We start from the raw sequence: 21,595 nt of genomic DNA, 5'->3' as shown, positions 1-21,595 counted from the left end.
CATATTAAATAGAAGACTTGTACATATTAAAATATACATAAACATAACAAGGTAATATTCATGTAAATAACAGGAAAGGCAAATAAAAGCTTCTGATTAAAAACAAATTATTTAGAAAAAGGAATCTAATTTGAATTAGATTTTTTTAAAAAAACATTTTTTAAAAGCTGAAGTTATAGTTAATTCACAGTGTTGCATTAGTTTCAGGTGTACAACAAAATGATTCAGTTATACATACACACTCATGTATCTTTCTCAGATTCTTTTCCATTACAGGTCGCTACGAGATATTGAATCTGGTTCCCCGTGCTGCAGAGTAGGTGCCTGTTGTTTATCTATCTGATATACAGTAGTGTGTATCTCTTAACCCCAAACTGCTAATTTATCCTCACCCCCTGAGCCCTGCTGGCCCCTTTAGTAACCATGTCTCTCTGAGTCTAATTCTGTTTTATAAATAAGTTCATTTGCATCATTTTTAAAGATTCCACATATGAGGTGATATCATGTGATATCTGCCTCTGCCTGACTTTCTTCACTTAACATGATAACCTCTAGGGCCGTCCATATTGCTGCAAGTAGCATGACTTCATTCTTTTTTTTTAATGGCTGAGTAATAATAGATCTTTTATAGAATGATTTAAAAATCTACATAAATCTATGAATGCAATCAATATCAGTTTAGAAGGTTTTTCAAGTTTCTTTGTCTAACACAGCTAGTTTCAAACTGGGGGCTGGGGGGACACCATTACTTTGAAAACAACATAAATCAATAATACTCAGAACCAATGCATATAAACACTAGGGTAATTAAGATGAAAAGCAAATAGAGGCCGCGCCACTAATCAAATCCTAAAAGTCTTGATCACAGATATACTATGTTAGAATCCCAAAAGGATGATGAGAGTCCATTTATGCCTGAATAGGAGAGGCACGTGCCAACCATTAAGGGAATTATTCCAACTTACTTAAAGAGAAAAACCAACCGTGATTTATTGTCCTGGTTCAATCCTGATTAGTTATCTCCTACTTATCCTACGTAGGGTTTTCAACTAGAGAAGGCAGAGTTTTCAAGTACAGAGCAAGAAAACAACCAGAAAGACTGCCTAAGATCTGTTTGATTTTTTTTTCTCTTAAGAAATGTTTTGAATTCAAAAGGTCGCTCCAATTGGGAATATGCTTGTAGAGGCTGCTGCCAGTCCTTCACCTTCTCTATAATTTCTAGGTATGTCTGGGGCCTTCTTTCACTGTTTTCCTGCTTTTGGACCTTCTTAATCTCTGCACTGTTAAGGAACAGGAAAGCAGAAAGGAAATCTTCCCTGTCTCAGCTACTCTTCTGGTGGAGGATATCATGCCTCTGGAGTCCAGAACTGGAATGTGAAATTAAGTTTTCACACAGGTACAATGACCAAGGCTAGCTGGTTTACAGCACTAGAACAATAGGCATTATAAGGATTATAAAGATTACTTTCATTATTTTTCTGGACCACTAAACTATAATTTAAACACTAGAGGAAAAATGTGTCTTAAATTCTAAACAACTATCTTATGAACTTTCAGCACACCAGTTACATTATACCAACAGGTGTTAAAAGATAACAATACAAGGCCATAAATACTGACAATAAAAAAATAAGGCATTCATTGTAAACTTCGGGATTTCATTCATTTAGCAGTCCAGGAAGGCCCACTAAGTGTGGTAGAGGCAAGGAGGATTCAGAGGTTGATAAAACGCACAATCTTGCTGGAGAGGCTATCACAAGAACACGTTATATAATCTATTAGAAACAGCGTATTCTGAGAGTACAAAGTATCAATATTCTGGAGAGGGCTCCAGGAAACACTGACAAAGGAGGTGATATCTGGGTTTAGCTCTGAAGGATAAGGAGGATTCTGTCAAGTAGAAAGATGACAAAGAGCATCCCAGGTAAAAGTAACAGCAAGGAACTTGGCAAATGCCAGTGCTGGGTAAACTGGAATTTGGTAGAGGATGGTAGGAGATTATACTAAAAAAAACTTATAGTTTCAAGATAAACTGTGAAACAATGTGAACTAATTAGGTAGGCTTTATAAAGTCTTACACTTGGAATCTCCTCTCAGCCTAAGATTGTTGAAAAAAAATCTCACTTCTATGTCAAAGAAAAATAGTTTCAGAGCAACTTCATTTCTAATCACAATAATATATAGAACCTATTAATAATCAATAAAATATAAAGATAATTTAAGTTTTGGGGGTCTAAATTAGCACAATCTTGATCACTGGCGATTTTAATACAGGGTAATTATAACAGAGTATGAAAATGGTGCTAATGTTAGGTACCTCTCCCATGGGCGCCCAGAGCACACTGTCCTTCCTTTCCCAGCGGGTATCAGAGCACGTGATAACTGACTATCTGTGTGTCTTCTCCACTGAACTGTAAGCTCTATAAAGGGAAAGCTGTCTTTCCTGTGTTATCTTGTATGCCAGGGTATTTCTCATAGCTGGCTCAGAGTAGAAGCTCATTACATATTTATTGAAATAAAATGAGTGAGATCTTACTTTTTCAGAAAGCAATGTAGTAACAGTCTTAAATATTCCTACCATTTTGACTTAGTCTTTCCATTTCTAAAGAAAATAATCCTAAACCTAAAAAATGCAATCTTTGGAAAAAGATGTTTATCATAGTAATATTTGAAACAGCAACAGGAGTTCCCATTGTGGCTCAGTGGGTTATGAACCCGATTAATATTCCTAAGGACAGGGGTTTGATCCCCGGCCTCACTCAGTGGGTTAAGGATCCGGCGCTGCCATGGGCTAGGGTGTAGGTCACAGACACGGCTCAGATCTGGCATTGCTGTGACTATGGCATAGGCTCTCAGCTACAGCTTCAATTCCATTCCTTCATGGCCTGGGAACTCCATGTGGCACAGGTGTGGCCCAAAAAAGCAAAAAACAAAACAAAACAAAACAAAACAGTAAGAAACTGAAAACCATTTGACAGTCCTGACAAGAGGGGAAAGACCAGGTAAACAAATACTATATCCCACTTACTGGTTTATTATATCCCCGTTAAAGATGAGGCTTAGAAAGTGCTACAACTTGGAAAAAATGTTTATTTGCCAACGCAAAACCAAAACCAAATATTTAGGAGGTATATACAATATAGTCAGAACACAAAGCAGGGGGTTCCTCTGTAGCTCAATGGGTTAAGGATTCAGTGGTTTTGCTGCTATGGCTTGGGTTCAATCCCTGGCCCAGGAACTTCCACTTGCCACAGGGGCAGCCAAAAAAACCCAAAAAAAAAACCCAAACCAAAAACCCCCCACAAAGCAGCATATTATACACACCACCATAAGATCCTCACCAAAAAAAATTAAACAAGCAATAAGCACAGAGCAAAACATTAAAAAAAAAACCCAAACTAAACCCCCCCCCCCCCAAACTACGGACTTTGGAATTAGAAAAGTACGTTTAAAATTACAGGTGTGGGGAGGTCCCATCGTGGCTCAGTGGTTAACAAACCTGACTAGTACTCATGAGGATGTGGGTTCAATCCCTGGCCTCACTCAGTGGGTTAAGGATCTGGCGTTGTGGTGAGCTATGGTGTAGGTCACAGGCCAGCAGCTACAGCTCCGACTCGACCCCTGGCCTGGGAACTTCCATAGACCACAGGCGCGGCCCAAGACAAAAGACAAAACAAAAAAAAAATTACAAGTGTTGTTCCCATCATGGCTCAGTGGAAATGAATCTGATTGGTATCAGTGAGGATGCAGGTTCGATCCCTGGCCTTGCTCAGTGGGTTAGGATCCGGCATTGCCATGAGCTGTGGTGTATGTAGGTCACAGACGCAGCTTAGATCTGGCATTGCTGTGGCCGTGGCGTGGGCTGGCAGCTACAGCTCTGATTTGACCCCTAAGCCTGGGAACTTCCATGTGCCACGGGTTCGGCCCTAAAAAGACAAAATGACAGGTGTGGGGCCTTGAGCAAACCGGTACTTAATTTCCTCAACAGTTATAAAAAGGTATCTATCACACAGATGATGGCAAAGATTAACTGAAATAATGTTGCATAAGACTTTTAACACAGTTCCTCACATTACGAACACTCAATAAATGGCTGCTATTAAAATTACTTTAGAAAAATTAAAGGAAATACAAAAGCAAAGTTTTAATAATAAATGAGGTTGGTTGGTATAAAAATGGGTTTTCTTCTTGTCTGTTTTTTCTAAATTTTCCAAGGTTCTGAAAATAAACATATTATTTTGAGAATGGAACCAAAACAAATATCACACACTCTATTTCCAAAGCTCTACCATATTTTATTTTAAAAAATTATTTTTCTTGGAGTTCCTGTTGTGGCACAGTGGTTAATGAATCCGACTAGGAACCATGAGGTTGCGGGTTCGATCCCTGCCCTTGCTCAGTGGGTTAACGATCCGGCGTTGCCATGAGCTGTGGTGTAGGTCGCAGACGTGGCTCGGATCCCGCATTGCTGTGGCTCTGGTGTAGGCTGGTGGCTACAGCTCTGATTCGACCCTTAGCCTGGGAACCTCCATAGGCTGTGGGAGCAGCCCAAGAAATGGCAAAAAGACAAAAAAAATAAAATAAAATTATTTTTCTTTTTATGGCTGCACATGTGGCATCTGGAAGTTCCCAGGCTAGGGGTTGAACTGGAGGTGCCGCTGAGCTGCTTCTGTGACCCACATAGTAGCTTACGGCAATACCAGATCCCTAACCTACTGAGGGAGGCCAGGGATCAAACCCACATCCTCATGGACGCTATGTCGGGTTCTTAACTCACTGAGCCACAACAGGAATTCCCCAAAACTCTATAAGATTTTACACAACAATTTATACCACAAAATATAACTTTAAAAAGTTTTCTTGTGAAAACAGCATATGATTTTATAAAATTTTAGCCAGATCACCCCTCTAAGAAAATAACTTAACATAGTGCTTTGAACTGAAAACACTTTTTTCACATCAACTTTCACTTCCTGAGAAAATCATCTTACATGAAACTCAAATCCCATCTATGAATTTTTCAACTCACATAGATAAGCGAATTTTTAAAATGGGAGTATCCCAAAATATTAAGTGAAAATTAATTTATAATGGCAAGTAAAGAAAAAATCCCCGAATTATGTATATGGCAAAACCACAACTATGTTTCCCAATTTTCTTTGGGTGTTATTAGTTCAGACGACATAGTCTTCATTTCTCTAAAATTCCTACCCTGAGCATGTATTATTTTTATAGTACACATTTATAATATAAATTGTCTTTCAAAAAGAGAACAGAACAATCTTTTTTTTTTTTTTTAAAGTATGGACTACCTTCCTGAGGCGTATGGAAGTTCCCGGGTCAGGGACTGAATCCAAGTTGCAGCTGTGACCTAGGCTGCAGCTGCAGTGATGCTGGATCCTTTAACCCACTACATCAGGGCAGGAATTGAACCCGCATCTGTGCAGTGACCCGAGCTGCCACAGTAGGATTCTTAACTCACTGAACCACAGCAGAAACTCCATGTGCAAAACAATTTTGATTAAAACAACCTGACTACCCCACACTGACATATCAAAAAAGCTTTACTTTCCATTTTATTCTAGGCATTTAAAAACTGAATCAGGTTTACTGTATGCTGAAACTTGATTCATTTCATTGTTTCACAACTTTTAAAACAGGGTGGCCACTATGAAGAAACATACTACTTAAACGACTCCCACAAGCAGCCATACCAGAGTGTAAGGCCCCACACGGACAGCAGGGGATCTGCGCTCTCCAGCAGATGTTGCAGAGCCTCCCTCTCAGAGTTTTAAAATAAAACCTTCAAAATGCTAACTAACTTCACTCTCCTACACTGGTGGTAGGAATATAAACCGGTACAACTCTTTTGGTGGGCAAAGGCAACATCCACCAAAACTTCCTCTGATCCTGCCTACTTCTAGGAATTTATTCTACAAAGACGTGTACAAGTACCTGCAGAAGGATGTTCACTTAGCATTGTTTGAGATTTAGAGATTCAGCCTACGAGAAGTCCATTAATAGAGAACTGGGATTCACTATATTATAGTACACGGGCACAACAGAATATTATGCAGCTGTTTAAATGCATGAGGAAGAATTACCTACACTTATAAAGAAATGCATCTAAGATACGTTAATCAAAAAGCCCAAATCCCAACACTTGTCACTCAGATATATACTTGAATATACACAGGGCACGTCTAGAGAATGTCGAAGAAGCAGTTAAGAGAAATAACCTAGAGGAGTCGGACTGAGGAATTTAGGAAGTAGGGGCTTTTGCATTTTATATGATATTCTTGCGTATTATTTGGTATTTTTTAAAATCATGAGAATGTATTAGTTTTGTAAAAAAAAAAACCATCATAAAAAATAATTAACAGAAAACACAGTAGCCTTATAACATAATTTCCAGATTTTATCCTCTTTAAAAACAAGTGTGTGTCGAGGTGATCTTTGAGGAAGAGGAATCTGAACAGAAAAATACGGCCAGGTGGAAGTGATGAGCAGTAAGTAAGGCTCATATAACTAGATTCTTCAAAACACACTTCTACAAAAAGGAATGTTTTTGCTTTTTAGACGGCATTAGCAGAATTCAGCAACTGGCACAGACCCTACCACCTCCAGGAAAAATTTTCCAGTCACCAAAAATGAGTAAAGGCTCATTTCTCTTCCTCTAAGACTCCCATGGCATTTTGTTTGTTTTTGTTTTTGTTGGCTGCAACCGCAGCATATGGAAGTGCCTGGGCCAGGGATGGAATCCAAGCTATAGCTGTGGCAATGTTGCATCCTTAACCCACTGTGCCACAGTGGGAACTCCTCCATGGCATTTTGTTGACGTCTTTACACAGGCGATACCCCTCAATATTTTTCAAATTACTTAGGTATATAATCCACCTTTCTGCTAAAATGAAAAATCTAAAGCATAGAGACAGTCTCTTATTCACCACATATATAGTAGGCCCTGAATAAATAATGAATCAATTGAATTGAGTGGCAAGCTCATACCTTTCCTCATGAGACAGCTGCAATGCATTTAAATTTTTTTAATTTTTTAAAACAAAGTTTAAACTCACCTGGCATGATCCACTTTATGTGCATTTGTCTTCACTTTAGTGGGAGAGTCAATTTTTACTCCAAGGCTTCTTAGTTGTTTAAGAGTTGCACTAAGAACACAATCTTTGTCCACCAGTCCTGAATCACGCTTTTTTTTCTTTGTATGGTAAACATTCTGGGTTCTGGTGCATTCGTGACTGATAATTACTGCTTTGGCTGATGGCTGCTCAGTTTCTTCGGTGGAGTTATTTAATAGGTGGTTCCCTTGACCCTAATGAAAAAAGAAAAAGGATCTATTTGAAAAATCACTAAAGTCTTAGGAGACAAAAAAGCCAAATAACAGCAGTTAGTAACGCTAGGGAAGAGCAAAATATTATCCTGCCAAGTTCTACAAAGTATTAAGTAGTACATTCGCTAAATTTTATGGAGTTTTTATAAAAGAAGCCCATCCTAATGAAGAAATGATTTCATCAGATCCTAGAGAAAACTCAGAATGTTTGTTCAGAACCTGTTCATTTTAAAACCAACAGATTTAAAATCAATTAATATTTCAAGTGTTCTCAAGGATTTATAGTAAATTCTCCATAAACAAACGTTGAAAATTGTGCTTTCATTTGAAAAGTGGTAATTATTTCAGAGTTATAAATTACATCTATGTTCATTTCAGAATTTGACTCCTCTCTTTTCTTTCCTTGAATGAGAATAACCTGTGTCACTATCTCTGCCTTCCTGACATCAAAGCATATTTCATTCCTGAGCACACAACTAACACCAGTCTAGGACCTAGCAAGCAAACAACAAATAGGTGTTAACTGAATACCTAGAGCCCTATGAAGTATGTTTAATTAGCCTTCAATTATAAACGGAAAAATTAAATGTTCCGAAGTCTACAATTTGACTGTAAGTGACGGCCACAGTCATTTGATCTTCAAGTCTCAGTTCACACTCTAACTTTTCCAAGATGACTATTTTCTCCAACCAGAATTACTCCTTTTTTATTGTGTCTTGTCTTTGCTTATGGCACTTCTCAGCCTATCCTATAACTGTTACTGGTATCCATGTGCTATTTCCTATAGATTTTTCAAAGGCAGAGACTCACATTCATCTTTATAATCCATTTTACTCAGTTCATTTTCTTAAACTAAGTATTCAACAAAAATCTGCTTATCTGAACTGAAATCAGTAAATATTATCATAAATATGATACTACTTTCCAATTTTCAAATTTCCTGCAAACTCTTGCTTGTTTTTTCCAGTCCTAACTTTATTTTGAATTTAACATAATGTCACATAACATATTTTTAAAATAAGGCTTTTGTGGAGTTCCTGTCATGGAGCAGTGGAAATGAACCTGACTAGGAATGATGAGGTTGCAGGTTTGATCCTTGGCATCTCTCAGTGGGTTAAGGATCCAGCATTGCTGTGAGCTGTGGTGTAGGTCACAGATGGGGCTTGGATCTGATGTTGTTGTGGCTGTGGCGTAGGCCGGCAACTGTAGCTCTAATTCAACCCCTAGCCTGGGAACCTCCATATGCCATGGGTGCAGCCCTAAAGAGCAAAAATAAATAAAAATAAATAAATTAATTAAATTAAATAAGGCTTTTGGGAGTTCCCCTCTTGGCTCAGTGGTAATGAACCTGACTAGGATCCATGAGAACAAGGGTTTGATCCCTGGCCTTGCCCAGTGGGTTAAAGATCCAGCGCTGCCATGAGCTGTGGTGTAGGTCACAGATGCAGCTCGGATCTGGTGTTGCCGTGGCTGTGGTGTAGCCTGGCAGCTACAGCTCCGATTAAACTCCTAGCCTGGGAACTTCTACATGCTGCGGGTGTGACCTTAAAAAAAAAAGGCTGAGTATCTGATGACTAGCTTACAGTGAATTACTGAATTTAGGTTATCGCAATTTATGAAAAGCTAAACAAATATGATTTATCATTAATTTGGGAAAAATCTTTTTACATCAAGGTTGCAATCAGTTTAAAGACAGGAAAGGCTTAACTAGTACACCCTAAACTAAATAACCATCTCACGAAAGAGGAAATGCTTTCTGTTTTCTTACCAACACATCCTGGAGTATTTCCTGGTTATCTGAGGGTTGACAAGGCAAGAGTTGCACTACTTGCTCAGTTTTGGATTCCTCTGATGGTGCAGAGCTATTAGTGGCACCCTCTGCTGGCCCACTCTGGAAACACATGCTGATGCTCTCTGACAGCAGGGGATTCGAAAAGAACACAGGCACATCAGGTTCTTTTCTCACAAGAGGAGAAGAGCTGCTTGAAAAGACATATTTAAATGTGTTAGTTATCAAGGTATCTAATGTATATTTGAGGTGCAGTAACTTTGGAAGAAAGAGGTGAGACTTAGCAGCATTCTGGTTTGTATTTTTAGCTCTTAGTGATGCTATACAGCATCCCATCTTGAGAGGCTGCAGAAAAATGGCTAAGATGGTAAATTTCATGTTATTTTGTTTTACAACAACATCAAAAAAGCAAAAACTTAAATGGTTTATTAAACAAACACAATTCCTGGGAGTTCCCGTCATGGCTCAGTGGTTGACGAATCGACTAGGACCCTGAGGTTGCGGGTTTGATCCCTGGCCTTGCTCAGCGAGTTGAGGATCTGGCGTTGCCGTGAGCTGTGGTGTAGGCTGCAGATGCGGCTCGGATCCCAAGTTGCTGTGGCTGTGGTGTAGGCCAGCAGCTACAGCTCCGATTTAACCCCTAGCCTGGGAACCTCCATATGTCACAGGTACGGCCCAAGAAATGGCAAAAAGAAAAAAACAAAAACAAACAACAAAAGCCCCCCAAAACTAAAAAATAAACAAAGGAAACACAATTCCTTATTCTGCCAATCAAAGTTCTCTGAAATTTGGTAGTCGAGTTGGCTTTTCACCCAATCTCTCTCAGTGCCGTTTTATTTAATATTCTGAACGAAACAGATTACTAACAATACTAATACTCTCAATTCTGCCTATAAATTTTATCTGCAAGTCAGTAGTTTTCAATCTTGGCTACACATCAGTATCACTTGTAAAGTTTTAGAAAACATAACTGTTTGGACTTCTCCCTTCAGAGATTCTGAACTGGGGAAGGGCCCAAATTTACTGGTATTTTCAATGCCATGGAGCCAAGAATTACTGTTCTAATGCCTTTAAACTGGCACACCCTTATTCAAATCCTACCTACTGTTCAGGGACTCTTCCTCTATGATGTTCTAAAACCCTAACTGGATTTGTTCTCTTGCTTCTTTTAACCCCCATTAGCATCTCCTTTAACTCTCGTGTCACATATATTCTCATTTATAACATAGTTATCTGTTTTCAGCAGGTCTGGGGCAAATTTCTGAGGCCTCTGGGCCTCAGTTTTCTTATCCATAAAATGGGAAAACGATATCCACCTCCCTGGGTTGAAAAAGATGAGACAGGATTAAAGGCGATACAAAGTGCCTAGCACAGCACCAGATAAACATGGTGGCTAATCCATAACTGCTAGTTTTCTTCACCTGCAGCTGCTATCCCCTTGATTCCTAAATATCAAATTTAATCTTTATCTTCAACCATGTTAACCAATTTCACTTTAATGAAAATACCAAAACTCACATGCAGAGGCAGAAATCCAGCCTTTAGAGATTTTATGGCTTTTTGGGAAAGTATCTGCACTGAGCAGGATTTTTATCATACAAACATTTGCAAAATATTTTTAAGGAGAGTCCATGTCAGTTACTGAGTTTGCCTTATTCTATATTTAGCTAAATGATGGCAATAATTAAGTACTAATTCTGGTATTTTTCTATGCGCTTTACATATATTAACTAATGTAATCCTTATAATAATCTTGAGATAGGTTCTCTTATTATCTCCATTTATAGAGAAGAAAATAGAGTCATTCAGGAATTATGAGACCTGCCCAGGGTCACACTGCTATGATCTGAATCAAGGCAGTCTGGCACCATCCTCTTAATCACTCCACTAAATTGTATTTTCAATAATTTTAAAATAACTGCCTTAGTATCTAAACTAGAAAGCAAAAGTTAAAGCTAAAAAAAGAAGAGGAGTTCACCATCACAGCTCAGTGGTAACAAATCCCACTAGTATCCATGAGGACTCAGGTTCAATCCCTGGTCTCGCTCAGTGGGTTAAGGATCCAGCATTGCTGCAAACTGCAATGTAGGTCGAAGACGCGGCTTGGATCCTGCATTGCTATGGCCCTGGTGTAGGCCAGTAGCTGCAGCTCAGGTTCGACCCCTAGCCTGGGTATGTCCATATGCCATGGGTGTGGCCTAAAAAGTACCCCCTACAAACAAACAAACAAACAAACAAAAAACTAAAAAAGAAGAACAGAACCAAAATAAATAGTTTCTCAGTTAGAATACCATAAGAATATTAGAATTTAAAAAGAAAAAAAAAAGGATGAATTGTGAATCAAAGAGCCCTTACTTGGATACAGAAAGTTGCTGATTAAATTCTTCTTCCACAGCATCGTTGCTCTCTTCAAAACTGGGAATATCAACTGCTTTTAATGAAGATGCACTACCTGGAGTACTTGTGACTTCATTATTAATATCAACAGAAAAATTCATGTCCTCACTGGAAATCTTGGTATCATCCTGCCTCAGCTGAGATTCAGGCTCTTGACCATCGCCTGCAGCATTCCAAAACAAGCTGGCGCCTGGAGGTTAAATGATTGACCAGATACTGAAACAAATGCTCGATTGTAAAAATAATTCTCTGCCAACTTTCAAATAACACTAGCTATATTAACACAATTACCTAGAGTTGTTTTCAGGTTATATTTTCTCAGAAATGCCATGCATGAAGAGGTAAGTGAAGGGTGCAAAGGGAGAAAACTGGGTACAAAGGGAAAAGGACATTTTAAGTCCTGCCTCTTCAAGAGGTGTGGCTCTCAAATGATGTGTTTTACCTGCCAAGGCTCTGAATATAGTATGGGGTGTAAATGTGTTTTGTAAACTGCTATTCTGGAAAACATCAGAAAATATATAAAATATAAATCCCTAGGCTCTCTGATTTTGACCCTTAAATAAATATTTATGAGACCATGTTAGAGATGTACCAGACATACGCAATATCAGACAAGTACTTAAAAATTAAATGTTTCCCACACTTTATGGATCACTTCCACAATTATCTACAGAACCATTTGCATGTATTATTTGCTGAGTTGATTTTCTTTAAATCAACTCACTTTACTTTTACCTAGCTTCATCATTCCTGTGATATCACAGATTTTATGTGCTGGTTAATTTTTTCTAAAACTCATAATAAATATATCTATAAAATACAGAATAGTTATCTTTATTCTACCCCAAATCATCTCTCGAATCTGAGTAATATGCATTCCACAACTGGGGAAATACGGCTAAACATAAATGATTTAAAGAAATAGTTAAAATGAAAGACTAAATTCTAGTCAAAACTGTTTCTAATTTGAGCATCAACTTGACTATATAATAATTTTTCTGCATATGTGTAATAGCTCCAAATACGAATCTATGAGATTTCAAAGTATTTGAATTCTATTCATCATGCTTGAAAACTTGTTTGAAATAATTTCAGAATATCAGTTCAAACATAGGGATGATTTCATTCAGTTTTCATTTATTCAACACACATTAAGACTGAGGCATCATGTTAGGTAATAAGATACAGGGTCAATAAGGCAGTATTCCAAATCCCCAAAGCTTACAGTCTAGTGATAGATACAGATGATAGGCAATTGCAATAGAGTAAGTAGAGGATTTTACAAGAGAACATTGAAGGAAACCACTTTTTGGTCTTTTTATCTCATAATACTCCTTTACCACTACCTTTCTACAACACAGATACACACACTTACCTAAGAAACTGTCACCCCTGCAGTTAACAAAGATGGGACTCCAGCAGCTATGTCCCTATGATGTGCTTCGCAACCTCCTTAGCCTTCAACCAGGGATTAAAACCTAATCCAAACTAGGCCATTCAGGATCTCTGCAATTTCAAACAGGGACTGAGGAACCATAACCTGGTTTGTGTATTGGGTAGAACTTTACAACACAGAAACTTTGGAGCTCTGGCTGAATTGTATTTCAAAATATACAGCCATGCAAACTTTAGATAGAGTAGAATAACTGGGTAGCCCAACGGCTTTGCAGTTTCTAACTCTAGTTTTTTTCCTGAAGTCCAATCCCATTTCTGGCCTTGGTTTTCATGAAACATCCCCATAATCTTCCCAGTCAATTCCTTTTTCTTGCTTAAATTAGTTCAAAGTGGTTTATGTTACTTGCAGCCAAAGAATCTTAGCCAGTACCTGAATTTGACTTATAAACGTACATGAGAGTCTTGCTCCCTCCCTCTTTGGTCCTCTCTACACAGATAGTTTAGATAATACACGGGTTCAGATAAAGAATGTAGACATCTGGAGTTCCGTGGTGGCTCAGCAGTAACGACTAGTATCCATGAGGCTGCAGGCCTGATCCCTGGCCTCGCTCAGTGGGTTAAGGATCCGGCATTGCCGTGAGCTGTGGCGTAGGTCAATCCCACGTTGCTGTGGCTGTGGCACAGGCTGGCAGCTGCAGCTCCGATCTGACCCCCCAGCCTGGGAACTTCCATATGCCACGGATTCAGCCCGAAAAAAGACAAAAAAAAAAAAAAAAAAGAAAGAAAGAAAAAAAGAAAAGAATATAGAAATCTGCCTTCTTTCTCTGAAATTTTTCTTCTCCAGGCTCCACCCTTCATCTGCCATTCGCCAGTCTCAGGTCATGAATCCGCCTCCACTCTTCTGACATTTGAGTACTATTATTTGCATTCCCCAAAGTAGCCCAATCCCAACATACTGAGACGGAACACATCTCCTCCCCTCTGCTTCTCCAACTTGCCTCCTGCCATCTGGGCTTAAAATCTTGGAGTAACTTTTATTTCCATCTTTAATGAACTTTTAACTTGGGGATAATTCTAGATCTATAGAGAAGATAAAACAGAGTTACTGTAACTACCCACCCAGTGTTCCCTGATGTCCCATCTTGCATTACCGAGGTACATTTTTCACAATCAACCAACCAGTACTGATACATCACCATTACCTAAAACTCCTGACTCTGCTTGGATTTCGCAAGGAGTTCTTGCTGTGGTGCAGTGGGTTAAGAACTCGACTGTAGCAGCTTCGGTGGCTTGGAGGCATGGGTTCGATTCCTGGCCCAGTGCAATGGGTTAAAGGATCCAGTGTTGCTGCAACAGCAGCACAGGCTGCAGCTGTAGGTCAGATTCAATCACTAGCCCAGGAACTTCCATATACTGTGAAGTGGCCAAAAAAAAAAACAAACCTGGATTTCACCAGTTTTTCCCCTAATGTCCTTTTCTCTTCCAAGAGCCAATCTAGGATAACCACACTGCATTTAGTTGGAGGAACTCGAATTCTCCCTCTTCCAACTACCGTATCCAATTGGTTTTCAAATCACATTAACCTTGTACATGATTCTTCCTCCTCATCCTTATTTTTTAACTAATTTTTTTCCTTCCTCCTCATCCCTTTTGGTTTTTTATATTTACTTTATGGCTGCACCTGCAGCATGTGTAAGTTCTCAGGCCAGGGACTGAATTCGAGCCACAGCTGTGGCAACACCAGATCCTTTAACCCATTCTCCTTCCTCCGCATTTTTATCACCACCACTCTTCATGCAAGACATCCTGCCAGACACTGAAAACACAAAGATGTTCTGGAGGATCTCATGTAAGATGTCATTTATAATATTCATATAAATATATTTTTATATTATTAGTTGATTTTTTAAAAGGTCTTCAGTCTTGCTTACCAAACGAAGCAGACACGGCTTTGTGGGAAACATAGCAAAGGTTCTCCTAACACAGTAACGTGTAGAATCCTGAGATCTCTCAGAACCCTGGGTTCGGTCACTGAACCCATAATACTTTCTCTACCCAATCTGTTCTGCCATCTCTCAATTCCACCAAGATCCTACACTCCTTTCAAGGCCCAGAATGGATACCACTGCATAGATGAAACCTTCCCTGATCCCTCAAACTGCAAATGACTTATCTCATTAGAAATGGGTCCAGCCTGGGACAGTAGCAGAAACAAACAATATATTATGTTATGTGCTCTCTTACCTGTTTCCACGTATAGTTTTATTTCATAAAGAATCAAATTACACAAAGACTTAATGTTACACTCTCATCACTTTGGTTTTAGTTCTATTTGTACCAAGCACAAACTTAAGAAATGAAATTACCTGTGCTCACGGCAATGCTCACACTTTTCCTCATGTGTAAAGCAGATGGAGACTGTGCTTCCATGGAAACCACCTCCATTTGTCTTGCAGCTCGCCCGGTGTCTTCAGCGGTGGTTGTCTTAGGGGAACACGGCTGCAGAGACTGCGCTTCCAACAAACGCTGGATCTGTATCGATTAGAAGCATACTTTAAACTGACAGTGAAGTCATCAACCAAATTGGCAGAAGAGTTTAAAAATGAATTACGAAGTGCCCCAGTTATAAAGAACTTTTAACTATGTTTTCTCACATTTCAATTAGATCAAGCCATGTAATTTACTCAACGTAGAAAATCATTTTCATTAGTTATTAAGAATCACATAAGTGGGCACAGAAATTGAAAAGTAAAAACATACAGGTGTTTAGATTAGCATTCACAAACTGACACTCGGGTAAAAAAGCCTCAATATTAGCACTTAACATGAACATTTTATTCCTATTTCACTTGCAACTCAAAAGTAAGATAGCAGGTATACTTTAATTTCATATACCAAGTTTGAGCAATTTTTTTACACAAAATTCTTCTTATAAAGGTAAACTAGAATGGCCCATGTTTGGTCATGCCGAAACTGAAAATATTAATGACAATATCTGAGTGTTTCACGATTATGTGACAGCATAATAAGAGATTTTATGTATGATTTTTATAACAACATGTGAGAACATATTACTATTAAACACACTTTACAGAGAAAAAAACTTTTGAGGCACTGAAAATAAAGTTACTTGCCCAGGTCACAACTAACAAGTAGCAAAGCTGAGGTTCAAACAACATAAGCTTCCTCTCCTCCTTTTCAAATTGAGATATAATTTACATACCATAAACTCGATCCCTTTAAAGTATACAATTCCGTGGTTTTCAGCACAGTCACAAAGGTTGTGTCCATCACCACCAAATTCTTCAGCATTTTCATCAACTCCCACCAAAAACTCTGTGGCCACTAGCTGTTACTCTGCATGGCCCCAGATCTAGCCTCTGGCAACCACTAATCTCTTTTCTGTCTCTACAGACTTGCCTGCTCTGGACATCTGACATAGATGGAACCAAACAACACAAAGCCTTATATCTTGCTTCTTTCACTTAGTGAAATGTTTTCAAAGCTCATCCGTGCTATAGTATCCATCATCAGTACTTATTCCTTTTGATGACTGAATTACACAAATTATGTCATAGTGTCTTCATCCCTTCATCAGCTGGTGGACTTTGGACTGTTTTCACTTTTGCCTGTTATAAATAATGTTGCTATGACTATTTGTGTACATGTAGATACATCTAGGAGTAGAAAAGCCTTCCTTTTTAAACACTACTTCCCTAAACTAAGGTATTATGAAGACTAAGGTAAATAAAATAGTTGTGATTTGTTGACTGTTTACTATAGCCTTGTCCTACACTAAGCACTAGACAGATAAGTGTGTGTGTGTGTTACACACATATATATACACAACCTTCAGATATATATTGAACGTGTATATTCGATCTTCAAATCTGCAAATAAAATCAATCATTGCTCCCAATTTACAGGTGAGAAAAGTGAAGTTTAGATCACATAGGAAACACGCAATAAAAGATATATTACAAAGCTATAGCGATCAAAGCAAACGGTAGTGGGGCTGGAATAGATAGGCAGACCAACGGAGAATATGGTACAGAAACAGATGTAAATGCATGACACTCTAGTTATACAATAAAAATACACTTCCAAATCACTAACAAAAGACATATTATTCAGGAAATAGATGGGACCAGTTGTCTGAGGACTAAAAAGAGAAAAATCTCAGAGTTCCCATTGTGACTCAGCCGTAACAAACACGACTAATACCCATGAGGATGCAGGTTTGCATCTCTGGCCTCACTCAGTAGCCGAGTATTTGGCGTTGTCATGAGCTACGGTGTAGGTCACAGACATGGCTTGGATCCTGACCTGCTGTGCCTGTGGCGTAGGCCAGGAGCTACAGCTCCAATGCAACCCCTCTAGCCTGAGAACTTCCACATGTTGTGCGTGTGGCCCTAAAAAGCAAAAAAAAAAAAAATAGAGAATTCTTTTATTTCATATATCAAAATAAAATAAAGCAACAAAGGTAACCCTGGAAAGGGAGGGAGGGAGGATGAATAAACTTTTATAATCTTAAAAGGGAAGAGCCTTTTCTAAACATAATATAAAACCCAAAAGGAAAATGACTGATAAATCTAATTATGTCTAAACTGGAATGTTCTGTACAAAACAAGTGGTTGAAACACAAAACACAAGACAAACTGTCAAAAATAACACATCGAGATAGATGGTAACCAATTTCCTTACTACACAACAAGCACTTATAGGGAGTTCCCATCATGGCTCAGTGGCTAGCAAATCCGACTAGGAACCATGAGGCTGCGGGTTCGATCCCTGGCCTTGCTCAGTGGATCTGGCGTTGCCGTGAGCTGTGGTGTAGGTTGCGGACGCGGCTTGGATCCCACGTTGCTGTGGTTGTAGCTGTCACGGGCAGCTACAGCTTCAATTAGACCCCTAGCCTGGGAACCTCCATATTCCACCGGTGTGGCCCTAGAAAAGGCAAAAAGACAAAAACAAAAACAAAAAAACAAAACAAAAAAACAAGCACTTATAAATTGATTAAAAAAGGACAATGGAAAAATAGGTAAATGACAGAGACTTTATAGAAAGAAAATACAAATGGCTAATAAATAATAAAATGATCAATCTTATTTACAATACAATAAGTTTCTATGAATAAGACTGATAATAATTTAAGATGCCTAACAGGTGGGAAAACTGTTTTGGCGTGTTACATTGGTATAACCTTTCTGGTGGCCTTCTTCATGCATTCAAGTTACAAAATATGTACTAAACAGCTATTTTAAATGAAGTGCTATTCAAGGTGCTAAAGAAGACAGTGATGAATACTGTAAGTGCCTTTCCTAGAACTAACTCCCTACCAACAAAAAACAAAAACAAAACCTTGTAATTAAGATCTGAATGATGAGAAAGAGCTAGCCATTAGAATTAAAAGAATGTTTCAAGCAAAGGAAGCTTCAGTATCCAAAGTAGAAACATGTTCGTGTTTCTGAAGACCAAAACCTACCCAACTGACGGCAGCTGAGATGCGGTGAACATGGAAGACAGCGGCAAGAGATAAGACAGGAGAGGGCGTAGGCCGGGAAGCGGGGCCCAAAGAGGGTCAGGGCAAAGAATTTTGACTTCATTCCAATTGCAATAGAAAACCATTGAGTTTTAAGCAGGACCCATATGATCTGACTTGAGCTTTAAAAAGAATGGCTCTGGTGTTTTCAACTGCAGGAAACATGAGGGAACAGTACTGAAGCAGCATGTATGCAAAAGAGAAAACAATGGTTTGCATTAGGGCCGGAGCGAGAAAGATGGTTAAAAAAACATCTAGAAAGTAACATTTAGAAAGTAAATACATCTAGACACATCTAGAGAGTAAAAGCCTGGGTTTTTCATGCCTAGGATTTTGGCCTTGTGCAACATGGTAAGAAGTGATGTCATTAGCTCAGACAATAATGATAACGAAAATCATAGTAGTAGTTCACATTTATTGAGCACTAACTACATGCCAGGCTCTATTTTAAGCCCTTGCCTAGTAACTCATTCAGTCCTAGAACTCCTCACACTTATGTGTATTCCTACCTTGTTGATGAGAAAAATTAAGTCAGACATATAAAGTACAAGACTGCATAACGTATGTCACACTAAAACTGGATTAGAACCCAAGGAGCCCACTCCCTTAACCACTACACCAAAATGAGACTTTGAATATTAGGAGAGGAACAAGTTTGGTTATCTTTGAACTTTTAAAATGTATGGTCTCAGAATTCTCTTGTGGTGGAGGGGGTTAAGGATCCAGCATCGTCACTGCTGTGGTTCAGGTTTGATGCCTGGCTCTAGAACTTCCACGGGTTGAGAGTGTGGCCTAAAAAATCTGTTCTCTTTGACTTCATAATTTTACCTGTAGGGATCTATGCTACAGAGACACGTGCACATACATAGGAAGATGCAACTGTGTAAAGGTGTTCACTGCTGCACTATTTGCAATACAGAAACTTCAAACTGTTGAAATAATCAACAGAATACCAATTAGAACTTTTGTTGTACATTATAAGAGAATCCTATGCAGGAAAAAATAGTTCTATAAAAATGTATATAGTTCTGATATTCTACAGTGCTACTCCATAAACTGTAATTATTGCAGAGATGCCAGTTATTTTTAAGAAATCATACTAATACCAAGAATTTAACAGAAACAAATCTGACTAGGATCCATGAGGACGCAGGTTCAATCCCTGGCCTTGCTCAGGAGCTGGCATTATCATAAGCTGTGGTGTAGGCTGCAGACACAGCTCAGACCTAGCATTGCTGTGGCTGTGACATAAGCTGGCGGCTGTAGCTCTGATTCAACCCCTGGCCTGGAAACCTCCATATGCCGAGGGATTGGCCCTAAAAAGCAAAAAAGAATTTAACAGAACTAAGAAAGCCAGCAAACCTGTGCCTGAAGTAGTCTCAGCTGTCTGTCTTGCTCTGTGATGAACCTATATGCATCTGGAGACAGTCCCATCATTCCATCATCTGATGCAGTCTTGGGTGTGTGAAAGCAGACTGCACAAGGCCACGGGTTACATGAGTCCATGCGTGAAGGTAGTCTTGCCACAGGCGACGGTTCTACATTGCTGTGGGGAGAACAACCCCCCATGTTTCCCTGAGGTCTCAAGGCTACAGGACTACTTGAATAGAATACATTATGGTACTGAGCTGGACAGCCACCTGGATGAAATAATGCCTGCTTCTGAAGGGCTTCAGACTGGAGGTCTTGAATGGATCCTGCTGTGTTCATTCCTTGCCAAGAATTTACTGGACTATATTGAACAGGGCCATGATGCTGACAACAACCGCAAACATTTGTGGAATAGTAAGATGGTGGGGGGGGAGTAGGTATCTGAGGCTCCATTGCTCTTCCTAAGTTATGGGGTGAAAAAACAAAATTGTGTGGGTGGGACTGTGAGGCAAGAGAAGACTGCCTGGAATTAAATGTGGAGGATCTTATAGGATGCTCTTCTTTGTGTACATTTCCAGCAGAAACCGTTTGAAGCTGTTCAGATATATCAGGAGATGGTGCATTAAGAGAAGATGGTTTAACACTGTTCCTGATATGTGGGCTTCCTTTCCTAGAGATAGATGGCTGTCTTACTTTGCAGTGTCTCAAGGGAGCAGTGTCCTGGTTTAGCTGATTTGATAACCCTCTCAAGGAAGGCTCTTCGGCTTCAGCTTCTGGGTTGTGTTTTTCACCATAAAGCTGGGGTTGTGGTGGCTCCAAGTGTTCAGAATGGTTTGTCAACAAAGGAGGATTTTCATTATTCACCATCTCCAGTGGGTTAGGCACAGGCTTTGATTCTATGAAATTGCTATCCAACACGAGCGAAAGTTCAGGAACTGATGGCTGGATCTTAGAAACCTATAAATGGGAAAGAAATGAAAGAGGAAAAAGTACCTTTTAGGAGAATGATATATGCTTCATTTTCCTTAGACTACTACTTCCCAAATTATACCCAGTTAAGTGTTTAAAAGTATTTATTCTTTATTTAGACAGTTGACATTCTCTGGGCACATTCTATGTGCTAGCAATAGGAATGCAATTGTGAGCAAAATAAACACGGTCCTTGCCCTCACAAACTTATTTAATGATGAAACTCCTTTCATTAGAACAGTGATTAGGAGTTCCCGTCAAGGCGCAGTGGTTAACAAACCCGACTAGGAACGATGAGGTTGCGGGTTTGATCCCTGGCCTTGCTCAGTGGGTTAAGGATCCAGTGTTGCTGTGGCTCTGGCGTAGGCCGGTGGCTACAGCTCCAATTAGAGCCCTAGCCTGGGAACCTCCTTATGCCATGGGAGTGGCCTACGAAAAGGCAAAAAGACAAAAAAAAAGAACAGTGATTAATGCTACTTAAATCGCAGAACACAATATGGGGAACTATTTTATAATAGTTTAAACCTCTCTCTTCAGAAAAATTATCACAGACAGAATGTGTCAACAACTACTAACAAATAATGTTTCTACACTTTAAATAAGAAAGGGTCTTCAAATGAGTATTCCAGAATATTTTTCTACTATGCAAAATTATTCATCATTATTCTTTTACTGATACAAACTAAAAGAGTTCGAAGAGGACAGAAAAGAGTAAATAAAATACTCACTGTGGTGAATTTGGTCGTAACATTAATTAAAAAAAACTTTCCCACTCTCTTTTCTTCTA

The 21,595-nt window shown here is 39.0% G+C and overlaps 1 protein-coding gene across 1 annotated transcript in view; it reads right to left on the bottom strand.

The window, feature by feature from the left end:
- The window catches only part of STIL (STIL centriolar assembly protein), a 56,712-nt gene that overhangs the window by 3,678 nt on the left and 31,439 nt on the right, over window positions 1–21,595 (bottom strand). Inside the window, exons 12-16 of the mRNA XM_047789160.1 lie at window positions 19,831–20,796; window positions 15,293–15,458; window positions 11,490–11,721; window positions 9,114–9,327; window positions 7,077–7,327 (exon numbers count right to left, since the gene is read on the bottom strand). Of these exons, the coding sequence (XP_047645116.1) occupies window positions 7,077–7,327; window positions 9,114–9,327; window positions 11,490–11,721; window positions 15,293–15,458; window positions 19,831–20,796 (1,829 nt within the window). The remainder of the gene's footprint in view (window positions 1–7,076; window positions 7,328–9,113; window positions 9,328–11,489; window positions 11,722–15,292; window positions 15,459–19,830; window positions 20,797–21,595) is intronic.

This window comes from Phacochoerus africanus, chromosome 8 (genome assembly GCF_016906955.1).
Source record: "Phacochoerus africanus isolate WHEZ1 chromosome 8, ROS_Pafr_v1, whole genome shotgun sequence".
Taxonomy (NCBI): Eukaryota; Metazoa; Chordata; class Mammalia; order Artiodactyla; family Suidae; genus Phacochoerus; species Phacochoerus africanus.
Note: the sequence above shows the minus strand (reverse complement) of the source record. Positions and strands in the feature narration are given on the sequence as shown.